Source organism: Leptopilina boulardi, unplaced genomic scaffold (assembly GCF_019393585.1).
Source record: "Leptopilina boulardi isolate dan_hultmark-lab unplaced genomic scaffold, ZJU_Lbou_2.1 LbouV2_137, whole genome shotgun sequence".
Classification (NCBI taxonomy): Eukaryota; Metazoa; Arthropoda; class Insecta; order Hymenoptera; family Figitidae; genus Leptopilina; species Leptopilina boulardi.
In genome coordinates, this window is record NW_026137682.1 from 292890 (window position 1) to 313789 (window position 20900).

The window sequence follows — 20900 nt, forward strand, 5'->3', positions numbered from 1 at the left end:
ATGTGGAATTTTTGTTCATGAAGCATAAAAATTTGCTGCTTACAAGAGACTCTTAAGAACTATATATTATGTGAACCATCATGTTAATTGTTTTGAAATAAATTTTACGATTTTGTCCGATCCACGTTTTTCATTTGGAGGATTATTTTTGATCTTTGTTAGTTTTTTTTTTTTTTTTTGATTTTTAAAAGTAAAACAGGGAACCTCTCTTTTTGATTTGCTTAAAGAACCGACTCAAGTGTCTTTTTGATTAATAGTATAAAGACGTTCCCTTTTCGCACGTTTCTTTCATGACTCGTTATTTTTTTTTTGTAAACAATCAAATTTCCCTAATGTCCCTTATATTTACTTCTATTTTCCCTTATTTTTCTTCTTACTAATTTTCTTTTTCTTTCTTTTTAACTATTTTTTCTAGTTTTAATTTTACCATTCCTTTAATTTTTATCTTCATAGTTTTTCTGAGGATATCAAATTAAGACCACAAAGTGTATCAAATTGTTGATAATGCAACGTTTTGATGCTGTTTATGGTCTCAATTTGAGAGCCTCAGGAAACTGTGATATTATTTACTTTTAATATTTCCGTTCTGTTTTTCTTAATCTATTTTTCTAAAAACTTCCAATTTTTCCCTTTCTCTAATTACCATATCTTGTTTTGTCAATTTTTTGTTTCTATTCTATTTTTTGCCCGCTTTCTAATTAACTCTTTTTCTCAATTTTACCCACCCTATATTTTTAAATGTCCATTTTCTCTCTTTCGTTCCTAGTTTTTATATACACGACCAGACTTCACAGCCAGATTCAACTAATTTGGTACATCAGTTGTCAAAATCATTATCCTCGTCCCACATAGGTTTAAAAAAAAAAAAAAATTATTTCGCAAATAACTAATTGATGTTTACTTACTATATAATTATAGTTACATATTTTTTTCATCTCCACTTTGAAAGCTACTCGTTCCAAGATTTCTCGATATAAGTTACAAAAATTTCCAAAACTTGAAAATTTCAATTAAATATATATAGAGTATATATCGTCTAAAGCGCGTTAGTATTGTTTTTTTTTTTTTTTTTAATTTCCCTCTGATTGTGAGTCGATTCTGCTTGAAACGATACATTATGGTTGTGGATTTGTGCGTTTAATCTCCCACGAGAGTTCGCGACGTCTGGATGAGAAGAAAACAAATAAAAAAAAAAAAAAGAGGGAGAGGAGGAAAAGAAATTTTTTTTTTTTATGAAAGAGGGTGGAAATTTCAGTTACTCTAATGCCAATCAATTTATTACTGTCACAATATTCCTCTTCATAGTATTAAGAATTATATTTTTTTTCTCTCATATAAATAATTTCCTGCAAAAAATGTAATTTTTTTTCTATTATTTATTTTCTAAATAAAATTTTCTTCAACCATTTTTTTCATCATTTTTTTTTTTAAATAATGATTTTTTAAATATTTTATTTAAAATAATTCGGTATTAGAGTTACTGAAAAAATGGGATAATTTTTGCAAAAAATAAAATCTATATGTTTTTTTTTTTTGTTTTTTGCTAAAGAGCTTATCTACGTTTTCTTTTTCACTGTTTATATTATATATATGCCTCGGCGGGAGTCCAATAGGTGGTTGTTTTTTTTTTTTCAGCGGTACGATCAGCCTTTCAGAAGTCTATCGGGAGGACAGGACACGCGATCGCAAGAAACACTTCACTTCTAATCTAACTTTCGTGCTGTGGGTGCAATATGACTATCTACGAGTTTTTTTTTTCTTTTTTTTTAAATCCCCTTCTCTCTCCTCATTTTTCAGGTTCGATTATCGTTCAAACTGTGTGCATTTAGCGAATGTCTTTTTAACATTTGACAATTCTGCGGGGGCGGTCGAGTCGAAATTCGGGGCATCCGTGGAAGATTTTTCAATTTAATAGAAAAAAAAAATATATATATATATATTATAAATATACTATATATTCTACTTCGTCAATCCTCAATAATTATAAGCTCTAGACCCGAAATATTCTAAAACACGTCCAATTCTATACATATATATATATATATATATATATAAAGAATACATAAATATTTCGCAAAGAATATAGAAAATATTCTAAAACAATAGAAATATAGTTTTCATAAAAAGTCATCAACGATATTATAAATTGAAACCTAGTTAGGAACTTTTTTTTCGCAATAATAAATCGCATAAAAAATTCTTTGTAAAAAAAAAGGAAATTAAAAAACAACTTTTTCTTCACTAAATCGGAAAAAAATGCGTTTTTTCAATTTTGAATTGAAAATTTTTTGACATTTTTTTCAATCACATTTTTTTATTTTTTTTTTTTTTTTAGGTCTATATGCTTAAAATGGGGTAAATGTCTAAGCCAAACTCCATTGGGCTTTTCCAAGTTCTCAATGAGAAAAAATGAGAAAAAAAAATTGACTTCAAGAGAATTTAGAAAAGTGCAAGGGTATACACTAAGATTGTTAATCTCTTCAGTCTTGACGACTTGCTAGTTTAGCACTTAAATCTCGGTAATAACTCGCTGTCTATATTTTTTTGTATACCGGCGGTATACGATTGTGTATAAAAAATCTAGTCTTTGGTTTAAAAACTTCATGCTTGAACTTTGACAATGTTTCGATAGTGTATGATCTGTTGTTAGATCCTTGATAGTACCCGTTTTTTTTTTTTTTGTTTTTTTTTTGTCATAATCTTTATAGAAAAATTTGAAAATTTGAATAAATTGAGATGCGATAAAAAGTTGTTTTTCTAGGTTCTGTTTTTATTTTGATCCTGCGACTGATTGATTTTGATTTCTTTCTTTTTTCGCGTGATTGCGTGATTACCATTGTCATGTTACTAGCTAGCCATTTAAATAATGGACTTTCGGCGCCCTTGATAGTCACAGTTTTTTTTCTTAAATGGTATGATTGGCGTTTTTTTTTTTTGTTTTTTTTTGTTTGTTAATGTTGCCCAAAATCTCCGGCGTCATCGCCGAATTTCGGCTCGTCCTGAAGTTATAACTACATTATAATATACCTAACTAACTACCCATATATTGTTATTTTTTTTCACTAATACGCTTCTCACATTTGCTCTATTGTTTATACAGTTTTTTTTTTTTTTTTTGGTTTTTTTTTGTTTCTTTTTTTTTTGTTGCTTTGGTTAATAAGTACGACAACCCGGCTTGCACTGGTTAGTGGCCCTCAAAAAATCGCTGCGATCAAAATCTACAAAAATAACGGATCGAGTGGCGCAATATTATGCCGCACTTGCGGAAGATCCAGTGTCTCGTGTCCCTTTTTAAATAATATTTGGGATTCGAAAATTTTATTACCTATCGAGATATAATTTTTTTTTTTTCTTTTTTTCAAAGGACTTCGAGAATCGGGCGAGCTTTTTCGGAGTCGCTATACCACTTTTTTATTTTTCAACCATATTTTTTGTTTTATATGCTGTCGTTCACAATTATTATAATCACGGAACGGAAACACGATGGTTCGTTATAAAGGATATTTCTGCCCATTGTGAATTATCATTTTCGGCATATATAACTTCTTTTTTTTTCATTATTCTCATTTTGAGAGGAAACTACAACATCAATGAAATAGTGAATTTAATCGCTATAGACGAACCATCGCATTCGCTTTTAATTGTTTAGTTAAAAAACATGATGGGAAAAATGTTAATCGCGACAATGTTCGATTTTTTTGAAAATTATTTTTTTTTTTTTTTTATGTAAATTAAGCGGGAAGTGGAACGTTTCTTCTCGACAATGCTGTGATGGTTGAAGCGCTAATAACATTGATGTTGGTTGAGGCGATGTTAATGATTGTTGTTGATGTTGTCGTAGCTACAGCTGTTGAAGTTATTCCTGTCGATGGGTTGTGCTTGCTTACCATCACACTAGGAGGCTAGGCGTCAGCCAGTCCTCATCCGCTAGCTGGACCGCAACCAAGAACACACTTTACCATTTGAACACACAAACGCTGGTTAAGTCTTGGTGTCCAAAATTCAAGAGGGGTGAAAATAAACTAACCACTCACTCACTCTATCTCTCTTGCTCTCTCTCTCTCTCTCTCTCTCCCTCTCTCTTTTATTGATTATTATTTTATTTACATTCGCAAACATTCTCTTTCACACTCTCCACATCTAATGTGCTATTTCTAAGTTTCGTTCTACCACAAATGAAAGCCGTCACCTAATATCAAATTTATATTCCCTTTTTTTGAAATTTATTTCAATATTCCTCATATAATAATAATTGAGGGAATCTAGCATAAAATCTGAATTTTTAAACCAAAAAAGAAAAATTTAACGACAAAATTAAATTGCCCCCTTTTTACTTGAAAATGTGTTTTTTTAATATCAATTAACAAAAAGCAATAACATCAAAGCACAGCTTTTTCTAGTTTAACGCTGTTTTTTTATTTTGTATTTTTTTTTTCGTTTCTATTTATGTTAAAATATTCTACTTACATATATATATATATATATAGTATATAGTATATAGTATATATATATATATACTCTTTGTGGTTAATTTACACATATATTTAAAGCACTAGCGATATGTAGGACATTAGAAAGTTTTGTTTAAAAAAATTAATAAAGTATTTTATTTTTCCTAAAAATTATAAGAAATTAAAATTTTTGTGTTACTTTCTTTTTTGGACATTTTTGTTTGTTTATTTGTTTTTTTTTTACAATATGAGCAAATCATGAATAAGAAAGGAAAATATGTTTTGATTTTTATAGACAACATTTTTCAAGAAACTTCTCGCTAATGTCATTTATTGCATTGTCATCAGTATAAAATTCAATTGAATAGGGAAGACAATTTGATATTAAGTTTGGCCGCATTGTCGAAACTTTTGTGTTAACGTATTTATATAAAGGACAAGCGATGCTGTGTTCTGGTACTGGTAGTGATCATTGTGCCTGTGAACCGAAACACGTATATACAAAATTGAACCAATCTGATTATCGAATATCCGCTACTGTAAAGGAAATTTTCTTTTCAATAAATATATTACATTGCACTTGACATTATTCGCAAGATTTAATTAAGATCTTATGTAATTGATATATATGTATATTATGTCATTTCCTTTTTATTTATATAATAATTTATACAAAAATTTATTAATAATAAAAAATAATTAATTATATCAACTATATTAACATATTGAATTTTAATTCTAATGCTAAACTATTCGTTTCATTTGTGAAGAGTGAAAATATTTTTCATTTCTCATTGCTAATTCGGTTTCTGATAATTTCGATAATATATACGTTTAAGAGAATTTTTTTGAGCGGATATTTGATCAGAAAAAAATTTGAAAAAATGAAAACACATGTGCAATCGCTTTCCTTTACTAAATTTTGAACATGCATAAATAACATTATAGATATAAAACCATTTATGAGAAAAAGTAACGTACCATGGTGCAGTCTAAAGCGTATTTTATTTTCTTACTGAACTTTTATTATGATTATGCCGATAAATATATTTATACGTTATATTATTATATTTGATAGTAGTGGTTTTTTTATATTTTGGATTACTTTTAATTAGTATCGTGTACCATTTTCAATTATTTATATTGTACTTTATTTTTATACATTGTACAATTTTATTCTATTGTATTTTTTATATCGTTATATTATTTATGGATATACCTTGTAAGATGGAAATATATTGCGATTGAAATCCAAACTATAAAAATGGTTATTATAATAATTCTTTGTAAATTGTAAAATTATGTAAAATTATATTGAAAATAAATTATAAAAAATTTTATCTGTTTTCATGTGAAATTTTAAATTTTTTAAATTTTAATTATTTTAAATTTAATTTTAATATATTTACTATAAATTTTAATAACTTTAATACTATTTGTAATATTATATATTATATACTGATTGAAAATTTAAATAAAAATGTTTATAAATATATTATTATATCATTATAATTATCATTACATTTATTATTGTGATTAAAATTATTATTATATTTACTTTTATCATCATACTTAGGGTCAGTTGGGGTAAATGGGGACAAATTCGATATTTTTCACAAATTACGATTGTTGCCATTTACCCCAAAATTTAGAAAATTTCATAAAATTTGGGGTGAATGGGGACAGCATAATTTTTAAGAAAGTTTTAAGAAAAAAGTTTCGTTAAGTAAATTACTGTATTAAGGGATGAAAAAACATGAAAAAAATTTGTAGTAGATTGGAATTGGAATTTTTTTATTTTTTAAAAATTTTTTTTTTCATTTCAGTATTTTGTCTCGCATTTGAAAAAAACAGACTTAAAAATCATACTAAATTTTTTCTTATTCCTTACGACTCCTTTAACAGAAATTCACTTGAATTTTTGATTTTTGTTAATTTGGTTTATAATGACAATAATCAAAAATTCAAGTGAATTTCTGTTAATAAAGGAGTCATAAGGAATAAGAAAAAAAATGCGAGACAAAATACTGAAACAGTTTGACTTTGATTTTCAAGTTTTTATGCGTTGAGCGATAACTTTTTTTATCTTGCTGACAATTGTCAAGATAAAAGCTTGGCAATACTCAAAATCTCTTGCAGGTGATCTGAGGTTAAAAATATTGACGTTGAACTTAATTTTAAAACTGTAAATTAAGCTCCAAAACCTCTTATCCCCATTTACCCCAACTGACCCTATATTATTATCTGTATAATTATCGAGATATAAATTATAATATTAGCATAATTTATATTATGTAGATTTATTATAATATTCATTATGCTATTATTGTTTTTTTTCTCGACTCAAATCCAGTAAGAATATGTAAACCCTCTAGAAGCTTTTATTTTAAATCACAATCTACTTATTCTGCAAAAAGAAAACATGCAATTATATCATGATTCAAATGCTCAACACAGAGTATATAAAAAAAAGTAAAGCCTATAATTACAATCAAAAATTGATCTCTGACAAATTTTATTTAACTATTTTTTTATATTCAATCAAGGGAATATGATATTACATATATTTTGTAATATATCCTTCTGAAAATATTACGTGTAAAATTATCAACAAGTAAAATTTAATTTGCAAACTTTATCTACAAAAATATTTCATCTGAATTTATAAATACAATTTTGAATAAAATTAAATTCAATAATCTTCAATAAATAATAGTACTCAGTTAAAATTATTATTTTATCAATCGATTTGAAATATCAACTTTTGAATTATTTTATATTTAGAGAGAGAATTACTAATCTGATAGTATCATGTTATTTTTTGAAATTCTTGATTATTTTCGGCTTTAGAAACGTTACATTAATTATTATATCCTGAGTAGTTGTTCTTAAATCTAAATTCTAAATTCAGAATCATATATAAATTATATATTTGCGAATAAAAATCGAAGATATATTTTTCTTTTGAATAAAGAGATTTATTTTTAAAAAATTTAATATTGAAGAAGATAAAAATATATATAGTCTCGAATTTATTATTATTTTAACAATAATATGCCCACAAGAGTGTTTTAGTCAAACTTAAAAATAATAAATAATAATAAATATTTAATAATATTTATCATTAAATTATTTTTCGTTTTAGTAAATACTAAAATAAATATTTATTTTCAATCAATTTTTTTTTTTTGAAAAATTAATTCGGATTTTAATTAATTAATTAACTTTCTGATAAATTTATAATTCAAATGAAATTACCCAAGTTGAAATTTATTGAAAACAATAAATTTATAAATTCTTCTAACAAAAATATACATGATTGAATTCAGAGTAATAATTTGCCACTTTTTCATAATTTAAAAAATAAATGCAGAAAAAAAATTGAGTCAAGAATGTATTGCGATGAATATATTATAATGATGTTAATAATAATGAAAATAATAATAATGATAATAATAATGATAATAATAATAATGATAATGAAAATAATAATAATAATTATAATAATAATAATGATAATAATAATAATAATAATGATGAAAAGGATGATAAAAATGTTCTAACAAGATTCATAATAAGACAAGCAGCGTAGAGAACATGCATTTGGGAAAATAAGCATATAACTAGAGAGACGCAATGTTTACCTGGAATTGTTGCATGGGATAGGCCATCATTTGCGCTGGAGGTGGAGGAGGTGGTGGTGCCGCTTGTACTCCAGGTGGTGCTGTCACTGTTGTGGCATGATGTGGCGGAAGTTGAGGTCCACCAGGTAAACCTTGTCCCCAACCAGCAGCCGTTCCCGCTGCATGAACTCCCATTCCCATTCTATGTTGGAAATTTACAGAAACAAGTGAGAAAATTTTAAAGGAATTTTATAGAAATGTTTTTGTTTGAACCAAATATAATATATAGGTACACTAATATTATAATAATTGAAAACATTTTTTTTTCCCATTAATATCTATAATAATTTATGTGGAACTTACCCTAAATATTGAGTTTGTTGATATCCCGGAAATTGGCCGTATGTGTAACCCTGCATTCCTTGAAGAAATCCTCCAGCTTGCATTTGCGTTGCTGTCGTTGGATAAGATTGTGGAGGGTACCAATATCCGAGTTGACCAGCTCCCCCAACACCACCGACACCACCAACTCCTGTGACGCCAGCTGCTGCTGCAGCAGCTGCAGCTGCCGCTGCATAATACGGATACGTTGCCGAAGACAAAGCCTATTAGAAAAAAAAAAATTAAATCATGAAATTGAAATGATCCTTTTAAGTATTATAATTATGTCATAATTATTGTAAATAATTATTTTATTATTCATATATTATAAATTAATTCTTATCATTTGTCAGAAGTTTTATTTGCTTGAATTTTTATTTAATATAATAGCCATTTTAAAGAATTTCTATATTAGGTAGATTTTCATATTGTATATAGAATTTTCATTTCGATGAATTATTTTCAATACTTTGAATTATTATTATTATTTGATTTTTCATATAAGCGATTTTTTAAACTGCAGAATTTATACTTAATCGAAAAATCATTTAACAAAATTTCCAATTCTTTCCGAACAAAAAATCGACAGAAAGATTTTTGCATGATTTTTAATATATCAATAAATAATCAAAAATTATCCATAAAATTATGATTAGTTACTTTTAAAAATATCATCGAAATGTTTCTGCCGATTTTTTGTTCGGACATTTGAAATTTCGGCCAAATAAAAATTCGATCAATTAGAAATTCTGTTAAAATGATTTTTCGGTTTAATATAAATTCTATAGTATAAAAAATCGGTTATATGGAAATTCTATATCAAATAATAATTCGAACAAATTAAAATTCATCTAAAAAAAAATTCTATGCTTGTTATTGATTGTTATTAATAAAAAAATTAATTTCTCAAATAAACTGAATTTAAAGAAAATTCTGTCTATAAAAATGTTAATGTTAATGAAAATAAAAAAATACGTAATAATTTTCTCGCAAATTATACATAAGCTTTCAGTAACTTTCCTGACATAAGGGAATTAATGTTCAAAGATCGGATTGACCTAAGCTATAAAGTTAGCTAAAGGGTAAAGGCTTGAACATATTCAGTTATCACTTTGGTAATTGCTTCTCAAAGCGTTAGTTACAATAATCGGGAATAATCCTTGCACAACAATTGTGAAGCTTTATGATCTCGGAATATAGTAATTTTTCTTAATAAGTTATTTATTACTATTATGTAAATTTTCTTACAATATAATATGTATGTCAATATTCTCACAAAAAAAATATTTTACTAAAAATTATTTTTATAATAATACCAAAATCTAATTTTTTACCGGGTATAAAAAGTTTTATTATAATTTTTATATACCAATCTACTTTAACAGCATGTGATTTCTTTGATTTACAATGTTAATTTTGTCGTGAACTTTACTCTCAAAATTAATTATTATAAAACAATTAACAGTGTCGTCATATCTAACTTTACATTTTCTAAAAATTTCCAAATAATATAATAATAATTAATTCAACAAAATATCACAATTTTTGCATATAACAACCGTTGTTGATCATATTGATATTTACAAATTTCTTATACCTATATACAAAAAATTTGCACACAAGTGCAATAATCGAAATTATTAATATTTCATGTTTCGATTTCCCTTTAGTTTGCTAATAATATGTGTAATTATTACTTAATGTAAATAACGTTAATAATTTATACCCTATTTGCTCGTAGGATACAATTATTGACAAAGTACGATTTCAGTAGGATATATCAGTGTGTAGTCAGACAACAGATGATTGAACATATATAACCAATAATACAGAATAGAAAATTGATATAAAATGAAATTGAAAAAACTACTAGTTACTTCAAGAAAAGAATTATTGTAATAATAATTTAATATATATAAACTATTTATTAATAAAATATGAATAAATCAATTATAAAATTATTAATAGTAAAAGTATAAATAATGAAATATTAAATATTAAAGAAAATATTAATAAACTAATAATAATAAAAAAGAACATAATTAAATTAAAATGCAAAATACTCAGTAACTACAGTCTGAATATAGTGTAGGTCAATAAATACATTATATATATAAAAATATATATATATATATATATATATATATATATATGTATAACATGATAAAGTGATACACGTGAGTGCTGGTCAAATTACATCAAGTGAATTACTGACTATAAAATTGCCTCGGTATATGAAATTGAGGCAAATTAATTTGATGACAAAAGTTACTATTGTCAAACGACCACGTAAGTGGTACAAATCAATAGGTAGTCAGACACAATATATAGCATAATATTCCAAGTACCGTTCAAGCATATCAAACACACTGTAATGTATTAACATTCGAGTTGTTTGTCGACAAAATCATCATTTGCAAACATTCAAGTTGTACGAATCAATATATGTGAACAAACTGTGGAGAGAAATTTTATCTCCAATATATAGAAGAGAATGTAATTCAACCCTATATGTGAATTAATTAAAAAAAAAAAAAAAAAAAATGAATGAAGATATAAAAAAACAATTAATAACAAAAATATTCATTTTTTCCACGAATTCTAACGATTTATTATTTTACTTAAATATATAATAATATAATGATCTTGCTTTAGATGTATATTGAAATGATAAAATATTCTGTCATCAAAGTTTACCGAAATTTATACATTTAGGGTAATTGTTTGTATGAATAAATGAACCGTGTCAAGTTGGGTCATGTCAATTATTCATAATATGCCAAACACAAGACTATAACCATTTTATTGGATAAAAGTATTTTAAAAAAAAATTCCATAAACAGATTATCGATAGAGTCATTTAAACTTACGCGCCATGCATATGCCACTCAAAATATATTTATGTTTTAAACACTTCATGACTTCATTTGACAAATTATATATATATATATATATATATATGTAGAATTCTGTTTCTTAATTATTTCATAAATTTTCATATTTTTTTGGGTGAAATAATATATTGATAAATTTGTAAAAAAAAATGAATATTACATTTTTCACATAAAAATTTTTTTAAAACTTTTTTAATCTATAAACTTAATGAAATTTATTAATATAAAAAAATTTCAACATTTATTTACTGCTTTTACATGAAAGAATTAACCAAGAATTTAATTATAGGGAAAGAAACTTTATTTAAAATTTTACTTTAAAGCTGAAGTTTTAAATGCACTTCAAAAGCGAAATATTCACAGAAAAAACCAAAGTCTCATTTTTGTTGCAAATCAAAATGAGCCAATGCTAAACGACATAGACAGTGGCGTCACCAACCTGGTTTATTTTTGTTGCACATCAAAATGAGCCGCCTACACGGCTCATTCTGAGTTCAGTTTTTTTCTGTGTTATTTTTGCAGTTTATTAAGTTTGCAATATTTGAGATCAAAAATTTAGGGGGAGAGGAAGACAATTTAGGGGGGAGGGGGTATAACCTTTTATATAAATAAAATTTTACTGTTGAATTTGTATTATTAAATTTATGAATGAATTTTGTATACACGAATAATTTTTACATTTTTTAAAAGTTACCAGACAGTTGTTCTCAAGATTTTAAGAAATAAGAATCGAAAGAAATTATTAAAAATATCAAATATTCTTTTATATAACATCAAATATTTGTCAATCATCATAATTTGTGAAGCGACACATAACAAATGAATGACTTAATTATAACTGATTTTACGAATTAGCAATATACTTGTTTGACAATTTGAAAATTTGCATATTATATTCGCTAAAACATTTTCCAATTGGAGAATGAAATATATAACATTTCAATCATCAGTTTGATACGATAAAAATGATTAATCATTTTCTATTACTGTCACGTGTAAGCCAATAAAATAAATTATACATAAAAGTAAAATTTATAAAAAAAATTTTAATATAATACCTATATATAGTAAATGAAATAGTTTATTTAATTTTGTTGTCGTAACCAAATTTTGGTTGAAATTTAAAAATGTTCTACCAAATAATTTTGTTGGCTCAACCAAATGCTTGATTGATATAACTCTACAAGTTTGTTTCATCCAATAAAAATTTAGTTACCACAACCAAAATTAATTACTTAAATGATGTTGTTGCAAATATTTTTTTTTCTATATATATACAAAGAAATATAAAAATCGTAACTAAAACAAAAAAATTGAGGACAGATGCAAATTTTGTGAAATTATCAAAGAGGAAATGAATGTTTGTATGGAGGAACGTTATTAGTAAGGTTTTCGAGTTTCTAAGAGGAGAGGCCGTGTTATGGGAATAGGGATCAATTAGGACGATGTCACGGGCCACATAACAGGGGATGGATCGTTGAGAAGTACGAGCGTAGTGGTGCAACGGGACAGTTGAGAGAATACCTAACGTTACCTACTACGCTATTCCCAGATCGGACGTGCCCACTTCTCTTAACGGCGCTAATTGCTAAGAGACCCCGATGAGAGTTCGCCCCGCAAGAGAGGCTCGTGAATAGACCGGAATCTTGCTCGATTCCCTGTTGCACCTTCCTATTCTGTCTTTATCCTTTCGACCATTACGACCTATCAACGAGATCCCCTCCCTCCAAAATCTCACTCTTAGTTAAAGTCACCTATACTGATGCTGAGACTCCATCCTATCCAAAGCCTGGTAACTACCACTACCCCGAATTTCAACAACTTTCCAACTTCCGTGAATGTCAACGTATAGGAGAGATATTTTCCTCCTTGTGGTCTACTGTAGAATGCTCGAGGCGATTTCTTAAGATCCATCCGATAGTCACATGCATTCCTCTCGCGCGCCTTTTTATACAATCTTCATTTTTCTTTTGTATTTTCAAAAAAAAAAAAAATAATTCACTTTCAAATATGTCTGATATAATTTTAAAAATAATGAAACACGCATAAAAAAATGATTTACTTTCAATTGACCGAACTGAGTTTGGAATGTAATGGATAAAACTGTATACCCGTGTGGAAAAATGTTGGGGAACTGACAGGGTCCTTGCTAGACCGTCTGCTGTCTATCTAGGTACTGAATAGACCGTCTCATCATGGCGCTACTCAGAATGGTGACGATTCATCCATGACATGGTCTGATCAGACGGGCTATTCATGGTCTAAGCAGCAGCGCTAGTAAAATCTAAATTAGCTTAATTAAAAATAAATAATAATTATTATATGAAAAATACGAAACCTTTATATTTTGTTTTAATATAATGTAAACAATGCGGAGTAAATAAAAAAAAAGTATTTTCCACATATTTACGGAATTATCTTGTAAGTCGACCACCGAGATTTGAACCCATGACCATATTGTTTTTTCACCAATTGCGCCTGCTACCGTATGGGAGCTGCGCCTAGGCGCGCTCGACCAAGGGAGGCTATGAAAATTTGTTACAAAGTGTCAGTCATAAGGAACAACATCAAATAAATAATTTTTGAACCAAGTAAACTGTAATTGAATCAATAATTTTGGAATTTAAACAAAGATAATTTATAATTAACTCAAGTAATATTTATTTACTGCAAATAAATATTTATTTTATCATATTGTCAATTATAACCTATTATTTGAATATTAAAAAAAATTTCAAAAAAAGTTTCTGAAATTATAAAAACAAGAAATTTTTTTTATTAAAGTTAAAAAGAATAAAAGTTTTTAACAGATTCAAATAAAACCTTTCTTTCTCGAGTTGCAGTTGACTAATATTTAAAGAAAAGGATTTTTCTTTTCTAATTGTTTTGTTACAATTTTGTTGATTGTAAATAAGAGTAAATTCACTTGAGAGTAAATTTCTGGGATAATATTAATAAAATTAAAAACTTAAAGAATATAATAAAATTATATGTCTTTTATAAAATACTTCATACCATGGATTGTTTTTATAAGCACTATAATAAATGTCATAAGTTGTCACTGCAGTTTTTTTAACATAACCAACAAATCTTAGCAGTCTAGACAAAGTATAGACGGTCTTGGCAGTAACTTACAAGACGAATAGGCGTTGCAACCAGAGTTGCCAATGGCTACTTAAATGCAACTGCGCTTGCGCTACGACAACTCTCTTATAGGTCGAAAAAAGCGCGCTTATATATAAAATATTTAATATAATAAGAAAATGTTAAGAAAGCAATAAAAAAACATTTTCTCTATTGAATTTAATGTTTTTCTTGTTAATTATATTATTTTCTTTTACAAAATATTAATTTCCTTAATGTACTTAAGTATATAAAAATAATAATAATATTAATAATTTTATTATATTTATATCATTATTATTGTTTTTTTTTTTTTTTTATAAAATATATAATTTATTTTTATTATTATTTTCATTAAATTTTTATTAATTGATTATCTATGATTATATTACATCTATATATATATACAATATATACTTCAAAAAAATTTCACTGCATTTTTTTAAAAATATATATATATGTATATTTCATAGATAATTAATAAATAATAATTTAATGATAATATAATGATAACAAAAAATAATATAATATAAATAATTATTATATTGATGATAAAAAATAATGACATAAATGATATAAATATAATAAAATTATTAATATTATTATTTTTATATACTTAAATATGTTAAGGAAATTATTATTTTTCATTAGAAAGCAATACAATTAGCAAAAAAATAAATAAAGTAGCGTTTAGGTACGGTCATTGGCAAATCAGGACGGTCTACGCAGCGACTTACAAGACGGACATATTTGACTTGAAACATTTTCAAATAAGACCGTCTGATTAGTCCATGGTGAGGCCCCAATCAGACCGTCTACACTAGACGGTCTTGTTTATTGCTGATCGGGAAATCATTGGACTCTAGACTTCCCCAACATTTTTCCACACGGGTATATGAGAAAAAGTTGCTGCAAAAGAAGAGAAATCCTCTTTTAATGAGTACATTTTTTTTCGGTGTACTATATATGAGATTTAAAATCAGCGGTACCGCGTGGTACTGATGAAAAGAGGTGAAAAAAAGACTTTTGAATAAAAATTTTCAAATAGGTATATAGCAGCACAGAGAAAAAGTCACTTGGGATTTCGATAAAGGAAAATTCAAAAATTCCATAAACCAGGATAGAATTACTCGCTGACAATTCCATACAGAGAACCAGGTCTCAATTTAGGGTTTTTTTTTTGGTTTGAATGGACGCTGAGTCCAGATTACTTATTTTCTATATATACAGGGTGATTTATAATATGTGAACAACCTCTTGTCACAGAAAACTAGACAAAATTCTAAGAGGGACTATTTGGTTAAAAATTAAAAAAAAAATTTTTACAAATTTATAAAAATAAAGATATTTTTTACGTTTTTTGGTTATCCGTAATGCATTCCGTGAAAAAACAAATGGATGACTTCCGATTGAAAGAAATGTTGTGATTGGTTAGTTTAAGAGAAAGTCACTAGAAATTTTCTTTTTTTAATTTGAAAATGTAAACAGAAAATGTTTACAAAATTATTAAATTAAAAAATTAAATGTAAAATAAAAAGTGAAGTGAGTGTAGAAAAATAACCTAAAATGGAATACCAAATGTTTTCTTCGATTTGTTTAACTCAAGGTAAGTAGAGAAAAAATAATTTAAAAAAAACATTCCAGGTTAAGTAGGGTTAACTTGTATACATTTTATAGTTAAAAAAAAATTACTAACACCTGAATAAATAATGATTTAAAACTAAATAATAAAAATAAATAAAAAAATTCATCAATTAATTAATAAATTTTATTAAAAAAAATTGATTTTTTTTTTTAAATAATAAAATCACTAATTTTATTAGATTAAAAAAGAAAAATTGATTCTGGAATGAATCTTTTGATTGATTTCAGAATAATTTTTTTGGAACGTCAAAATTTTTGTTAATTTTAATAATTACGTAAATAATTAAAAACTATGAGATTTTCCATTTTTCTATTATTTAATTGAGCGAAAAATTTTTAAAACATTTTTATCATCTTTTTAAATTTAATTAATAATAAAATTCATTAAAAAAAACGTCTGAAAAAAGCTGCCATCTATTGGCGCTTACTGTCAAACAACAAACTTTTCTAATTTTTTTTTGACAAAAAATTTTTTGTATCAAATTTTTAATTTGAAAAATAATGAATTCTCTAATTTTATTGAATTATACAAAAGAAATTGATTCTGGAATCAATTTTTGGATTGATTTCAGAATCAATTTTTTTTTTGCAAAAATTTTTTTTTGTAACGTCAAAATTTTTGTTAATTTTAATAATTACGTAAAAAATTAAAAACTATAAGTTTTTACATTTCTCTATTATTGAATTGAGCGAAAAAATTTTTAAAACATTTTTATCATCTTTATGGGCCAATAAACATAAATATTTTTTTTTTATTTTTCATTACCACTCGTCGGAAAATACATATTTTTCTCCCGTTACACAGGTAAGTAATGGTGTACTTTCGGTGCGTGTGTTAGAAAATAGTATATTGTGCGACAAGGACAGAAAATTGGTTTTTCTTCGGCTCGGGCGAAAAACTTCACACAAGTAAAAAAAAGCTTCTTTCCCGTGACACACACGATATTTTTTACCACAAAGGTAGGAGTTTCGCGGCAAAATATAAATATAATCACCTGGAACCAGGGGCAGCGCCTCGGTCCCGACTATAGAAAAACCAAATAATAAGAATAAAAAATTGGTCGGTCAAGAAGACTCGTGTTGTATTTCTCTCCCTGTCTGCCATTACTTTCTGCTCCTAGCGAGCATTTTATTCCCGCTACACTTAATCAATCAAAAAATGCGATTTCTGCCCCGCCACGAAAGCATGAAAAAGAGCGAAATTCATGCCTGTGTAATTTTTTTCCACCCATAGTTCGCCATATTTTGCCCATAGTTCAGAAATTTTGAAAAAAGTTATTTTTTCCCCCATACTTTGAACTGATGCTAAAACTGTTTCAAATAACAATACTAAAACTGGTGCAAAATTTGTTTTAGAACCATTTTTAGAAGCAGTTTTGGCACTAGTTTTAAAACCATTTTTAGCAGCAGTTTTAGCACAAGTTTTAGAACCGTTTTCAGAAGCATTTTTAGCAACAGTTTTAGAACCATTTTTAAAAACAGTTTTAGCACCAGTTTTAGAACTGATTTTTTTAGATTGATTAAGATTGATTGATTTTAGATTGATTAAGATTAACTATTACTAAAACTGTTTATAAAAATGGTTCTAAAACTGCTGCTAAAACTGGTGCTAAAAATAGTTCTAAAACTGGTGGTAAAACTGCTACTAAAAATGGTTATAAAACTGGTGCTGTAACTGCTGCTAAAAATGGTTATAAAACTTGTGCTATAACTGCATCTAAAAATGGTTCTAAAACTGCTTCTACAAATGGATCTAAAACTGGTACTAAAACTCCTTCTAAAAATGGTTCTAAACCTGGTACTAAAGTGGATGCTAAAAATATTACTAAAATTGGTGCTAAAACTGCTTCTAAAAATGGTTCTAAACCAGGTGCGAAAGCTGATGCTAAAAATAGTTTTAAAACTGGTGCTAAAAATGTTTCTAAACCTGGTGCTAAAACTGTTTATAAAAATAATTCTAAAACTTGTGCTAAAACTGCTGATAAAAATGGTTCTAAAACTGGTGCTAAACATACTTCTAAATGTGTTTCTAAAAATGTTTCTAAAAATTGTTCTAAAATTGGTGCTAAAGCTGGTGCTAAAAGTGGTTCAAAAACTGAAGCTAAAACTGCTGCTCAAAATAGTTGCAAAACTGATTCTAATACTGTTTATAAAAATGGTTCTAAAACTGGTGCTAAAAATGTTTCTAAAAATTATTCTAAAATTGGTGCTAAAAATGGTTCTAAAACTGGAGCTAAAACTGCTTCTAAAAGTGGTGCTAAAACTGCTTATATAAATAGTTCTAAAATTGGTTCTAAAACTGGTCTACCGTGGGCATACCGTGGCGGTTGGGCGGATCTACCGTGGGCATACCGTGGCTGTTGCGTGGATCTACCGTGGGCATACCGTGGCTGTTGCGTGGATCAACCGTGGGCATACCGCGGCTTTTGCGTGGATCTACCGTGGGCATACTGTGGCTGTTGCGTGGATCTACCGTGGGCATACCGTGGCTGTTGCGTGGATCTACCGTGGGCATACCGTGGCTGTTGCGTGGATCAACCGTGGGCATACCGCGGCTTTTGCGTGGATCTACCGTGGGCATACTGTGGCTGTTGCGTGGATCTACCGTGGGCATACCGTGGCTGTTGCATGGATCAACCGTGGGCATACCGCGGCTTTTGCGTGGATCTACCGTGGGCATACTGTGGCTGTTGCGTAGATCTACCGTGGGCATACCGTGGCTGTTGCGTGGGTCTACCGTGGGCATACGGTGGTTGTTGCGTGGATCTACCGTGGGCATACCGTGGCTGTTGCGTGGATCAACCGTGGGCATAACGCGGCTTTTGCGTGGATCTTCCGTGGGCATACCGTTGATGTTGCGTGCGTCTACCGTGGACATACGGCGACTGTTGCGTGGGTTTACCGTGGGTTTAGCTTGGCTGTTGAACTCGGCTAAATATTAATATATTTGTTTCAACTTTGAGAAATTCTGTTCTGTCTGATGAAAACTAAGTGGAAAAGGTGGAAAAAAAATATTATTTGACTACATGTACTAATTTATTTGTAGTTCTTATGCTGCTTAATATCTTTTAACGGATAAAGTTCACTTGAACTCGGCTAAATATTAATATTTCTGTTTCAACTTTAAGAAATTTTGTTCTGTCGGATAAAAACTACGTGGAAAAGGTGGAAAAAATAATTATTGACTACATGTACCAATTTATTTGTAGTTCTTATGCTGTTTAATATCTTTTAACGGATAAAGTTCACTTGAACTCGGCTAAATATTAATATTTCGGTTTCAACTTTAAGAAATTTTGTTCTGTCGGATAAAAACTACGTGGAAAAGGTGGAGAAAATATTATTGGACTACATGTACTAATTTACTTGTAGTTCTTATGCTGCTTAATATCTTTTAACGGATAAAGTTCACTTGAACTCGGCTAAATATTAATATTTCTGTTTCAACTTTAAGAAATTTTGTTCTGTCGGATAAAAACTACGTGGAAAAGGTGGAAAAAATAATTATTGACTACATGTACCAATTTATTTGTAGTTCTTATGCTGTTTAATATCTTTTAACGGATAAAGTTCACTTGAACTCGGCTAAATATTAATATTTCTGTTTCAACTTTAAGAAATTTTGTTCTGTCGGATAAAAACTACGTGGAAAAGGTGGAAAAAATAATTATTGACTACATGTACCAATTTATTTGTAGTTCTTATGCTGTTTAATATCTTTTAACGGATAAAGTTCACTTGAACTCGGCTAAATATTAATATTTCTGTTTCAACTTTAAGAAATTTTGTTCTGTCGGATAAAAACTACGTGGAAAAGGTGGAGAAAATATTATTGGACTACATGTACTAATTTACTTGTAGTTCTTATGCTGCTTAATATCTTTTAACGGATAAAGTTCACTTGAACTCGGCTAAATATTAATTTTTCTGTTTCAACTTTAAGAAATTTTGTTCTGTCGGATAAAAACTACGTGGAAAAGGTGGAGAAAATATTATTGGACTACATGTACTAATTTACTTGTAGTTCTTATGCTGCTTAATATCTTTTAACGGATAAAGTTCACTTGAACTCGGCTAAATATTAATATTTCTGTTTCAACTTTAAGAAATTTTGTTCTGTCGGATAAAAACTACGTGGAAAAGGTGGAGAAAATATTATTGGACTACATGTACTAATTTACTTGTAGTTCTTATGCTGCTTAATATCTTTTAACGGATAAAGTTCACTTGAACTCGGCTAAATATTAATTTTTCTGTTTCAACTTTAAGAAATTTTGTTCTGTCGGATAAAAACTACGTGGAAAAGGTGGAGAAAATATTATTGGACTACATGTACTAATTTACTTGTAGTTCTTATGCTGCTTAATATCTTTTAACGGATAAAGTTCACTTGAACTCGGCTAAATATTAATATTTCTGTTTCAACTTTAAGAAATTTTGTTCTGTCGGATAAAAACTACGTGGAAAAGGTGGAGAAAATATTATTGGACTACATGTACTAATTTACTTGTAGTTCTTATGCTGCTTAATATCTTTTAACGGATAAAGTGCACTTGAACTCGGACAAATTTTAATATTTTTGTTTTAACTTAGAGAAATTTTGTTCTGTCGGATAAAAACTACGTGGAAAAGGTGGAAAAAATAATTATTGACTACATGTACCAATTTATTTGTAGTTCTTATGCTGTTTAATATCTTTTAACGGATAAAGTTCACTTGAACTCGGCTAAATATTAATATTTCTGTTTCAACTTTAAGAAATTTTGTTCTGTCGGATAAAAACT

At 27.7% G+C, this 20900-nt stretch overlaps 1 protein-coding gene across 12 annotated transcripts in view; it reads right to left on the reverse strand.

Moving 5' to 3' along the window:
• Positions 1-154: 154 nt before the first annotated feature.
• The window catches only part of LOC127291435 (nucleolysin TIAR), a 907547-nt gene continuing 886801 nt past the window's right edge, over positions 155-20900 (reverse strand). For 10 of the 12 annotated variants that reach the window (XM_051320573.1, XM_051320572.1, XM_051320575.1 and 7 more), the window contains 3 exons: positions 8438-8679; positions 8096-8276; positions 155-3931 (listed from right to left, as the gene is read on the reverse strand). In XM_051320573.1, the coding sequence (XP_051176530.1) occupies positions 3890-3931; positions 8096-8276; positions 8438-8679 (465 nt within the window). In that variant the 3' untranslated portion in view covers positions 155-3889. Of the gene's footprint in view, positions 4930-8095; positions 8277-8437; positions 8680-20900 lie in introns of all 12 variants that reach the window. The other 2 variants (XM_051320567.1, XM_051320569.1) reach the window with 2 other exon arrangements.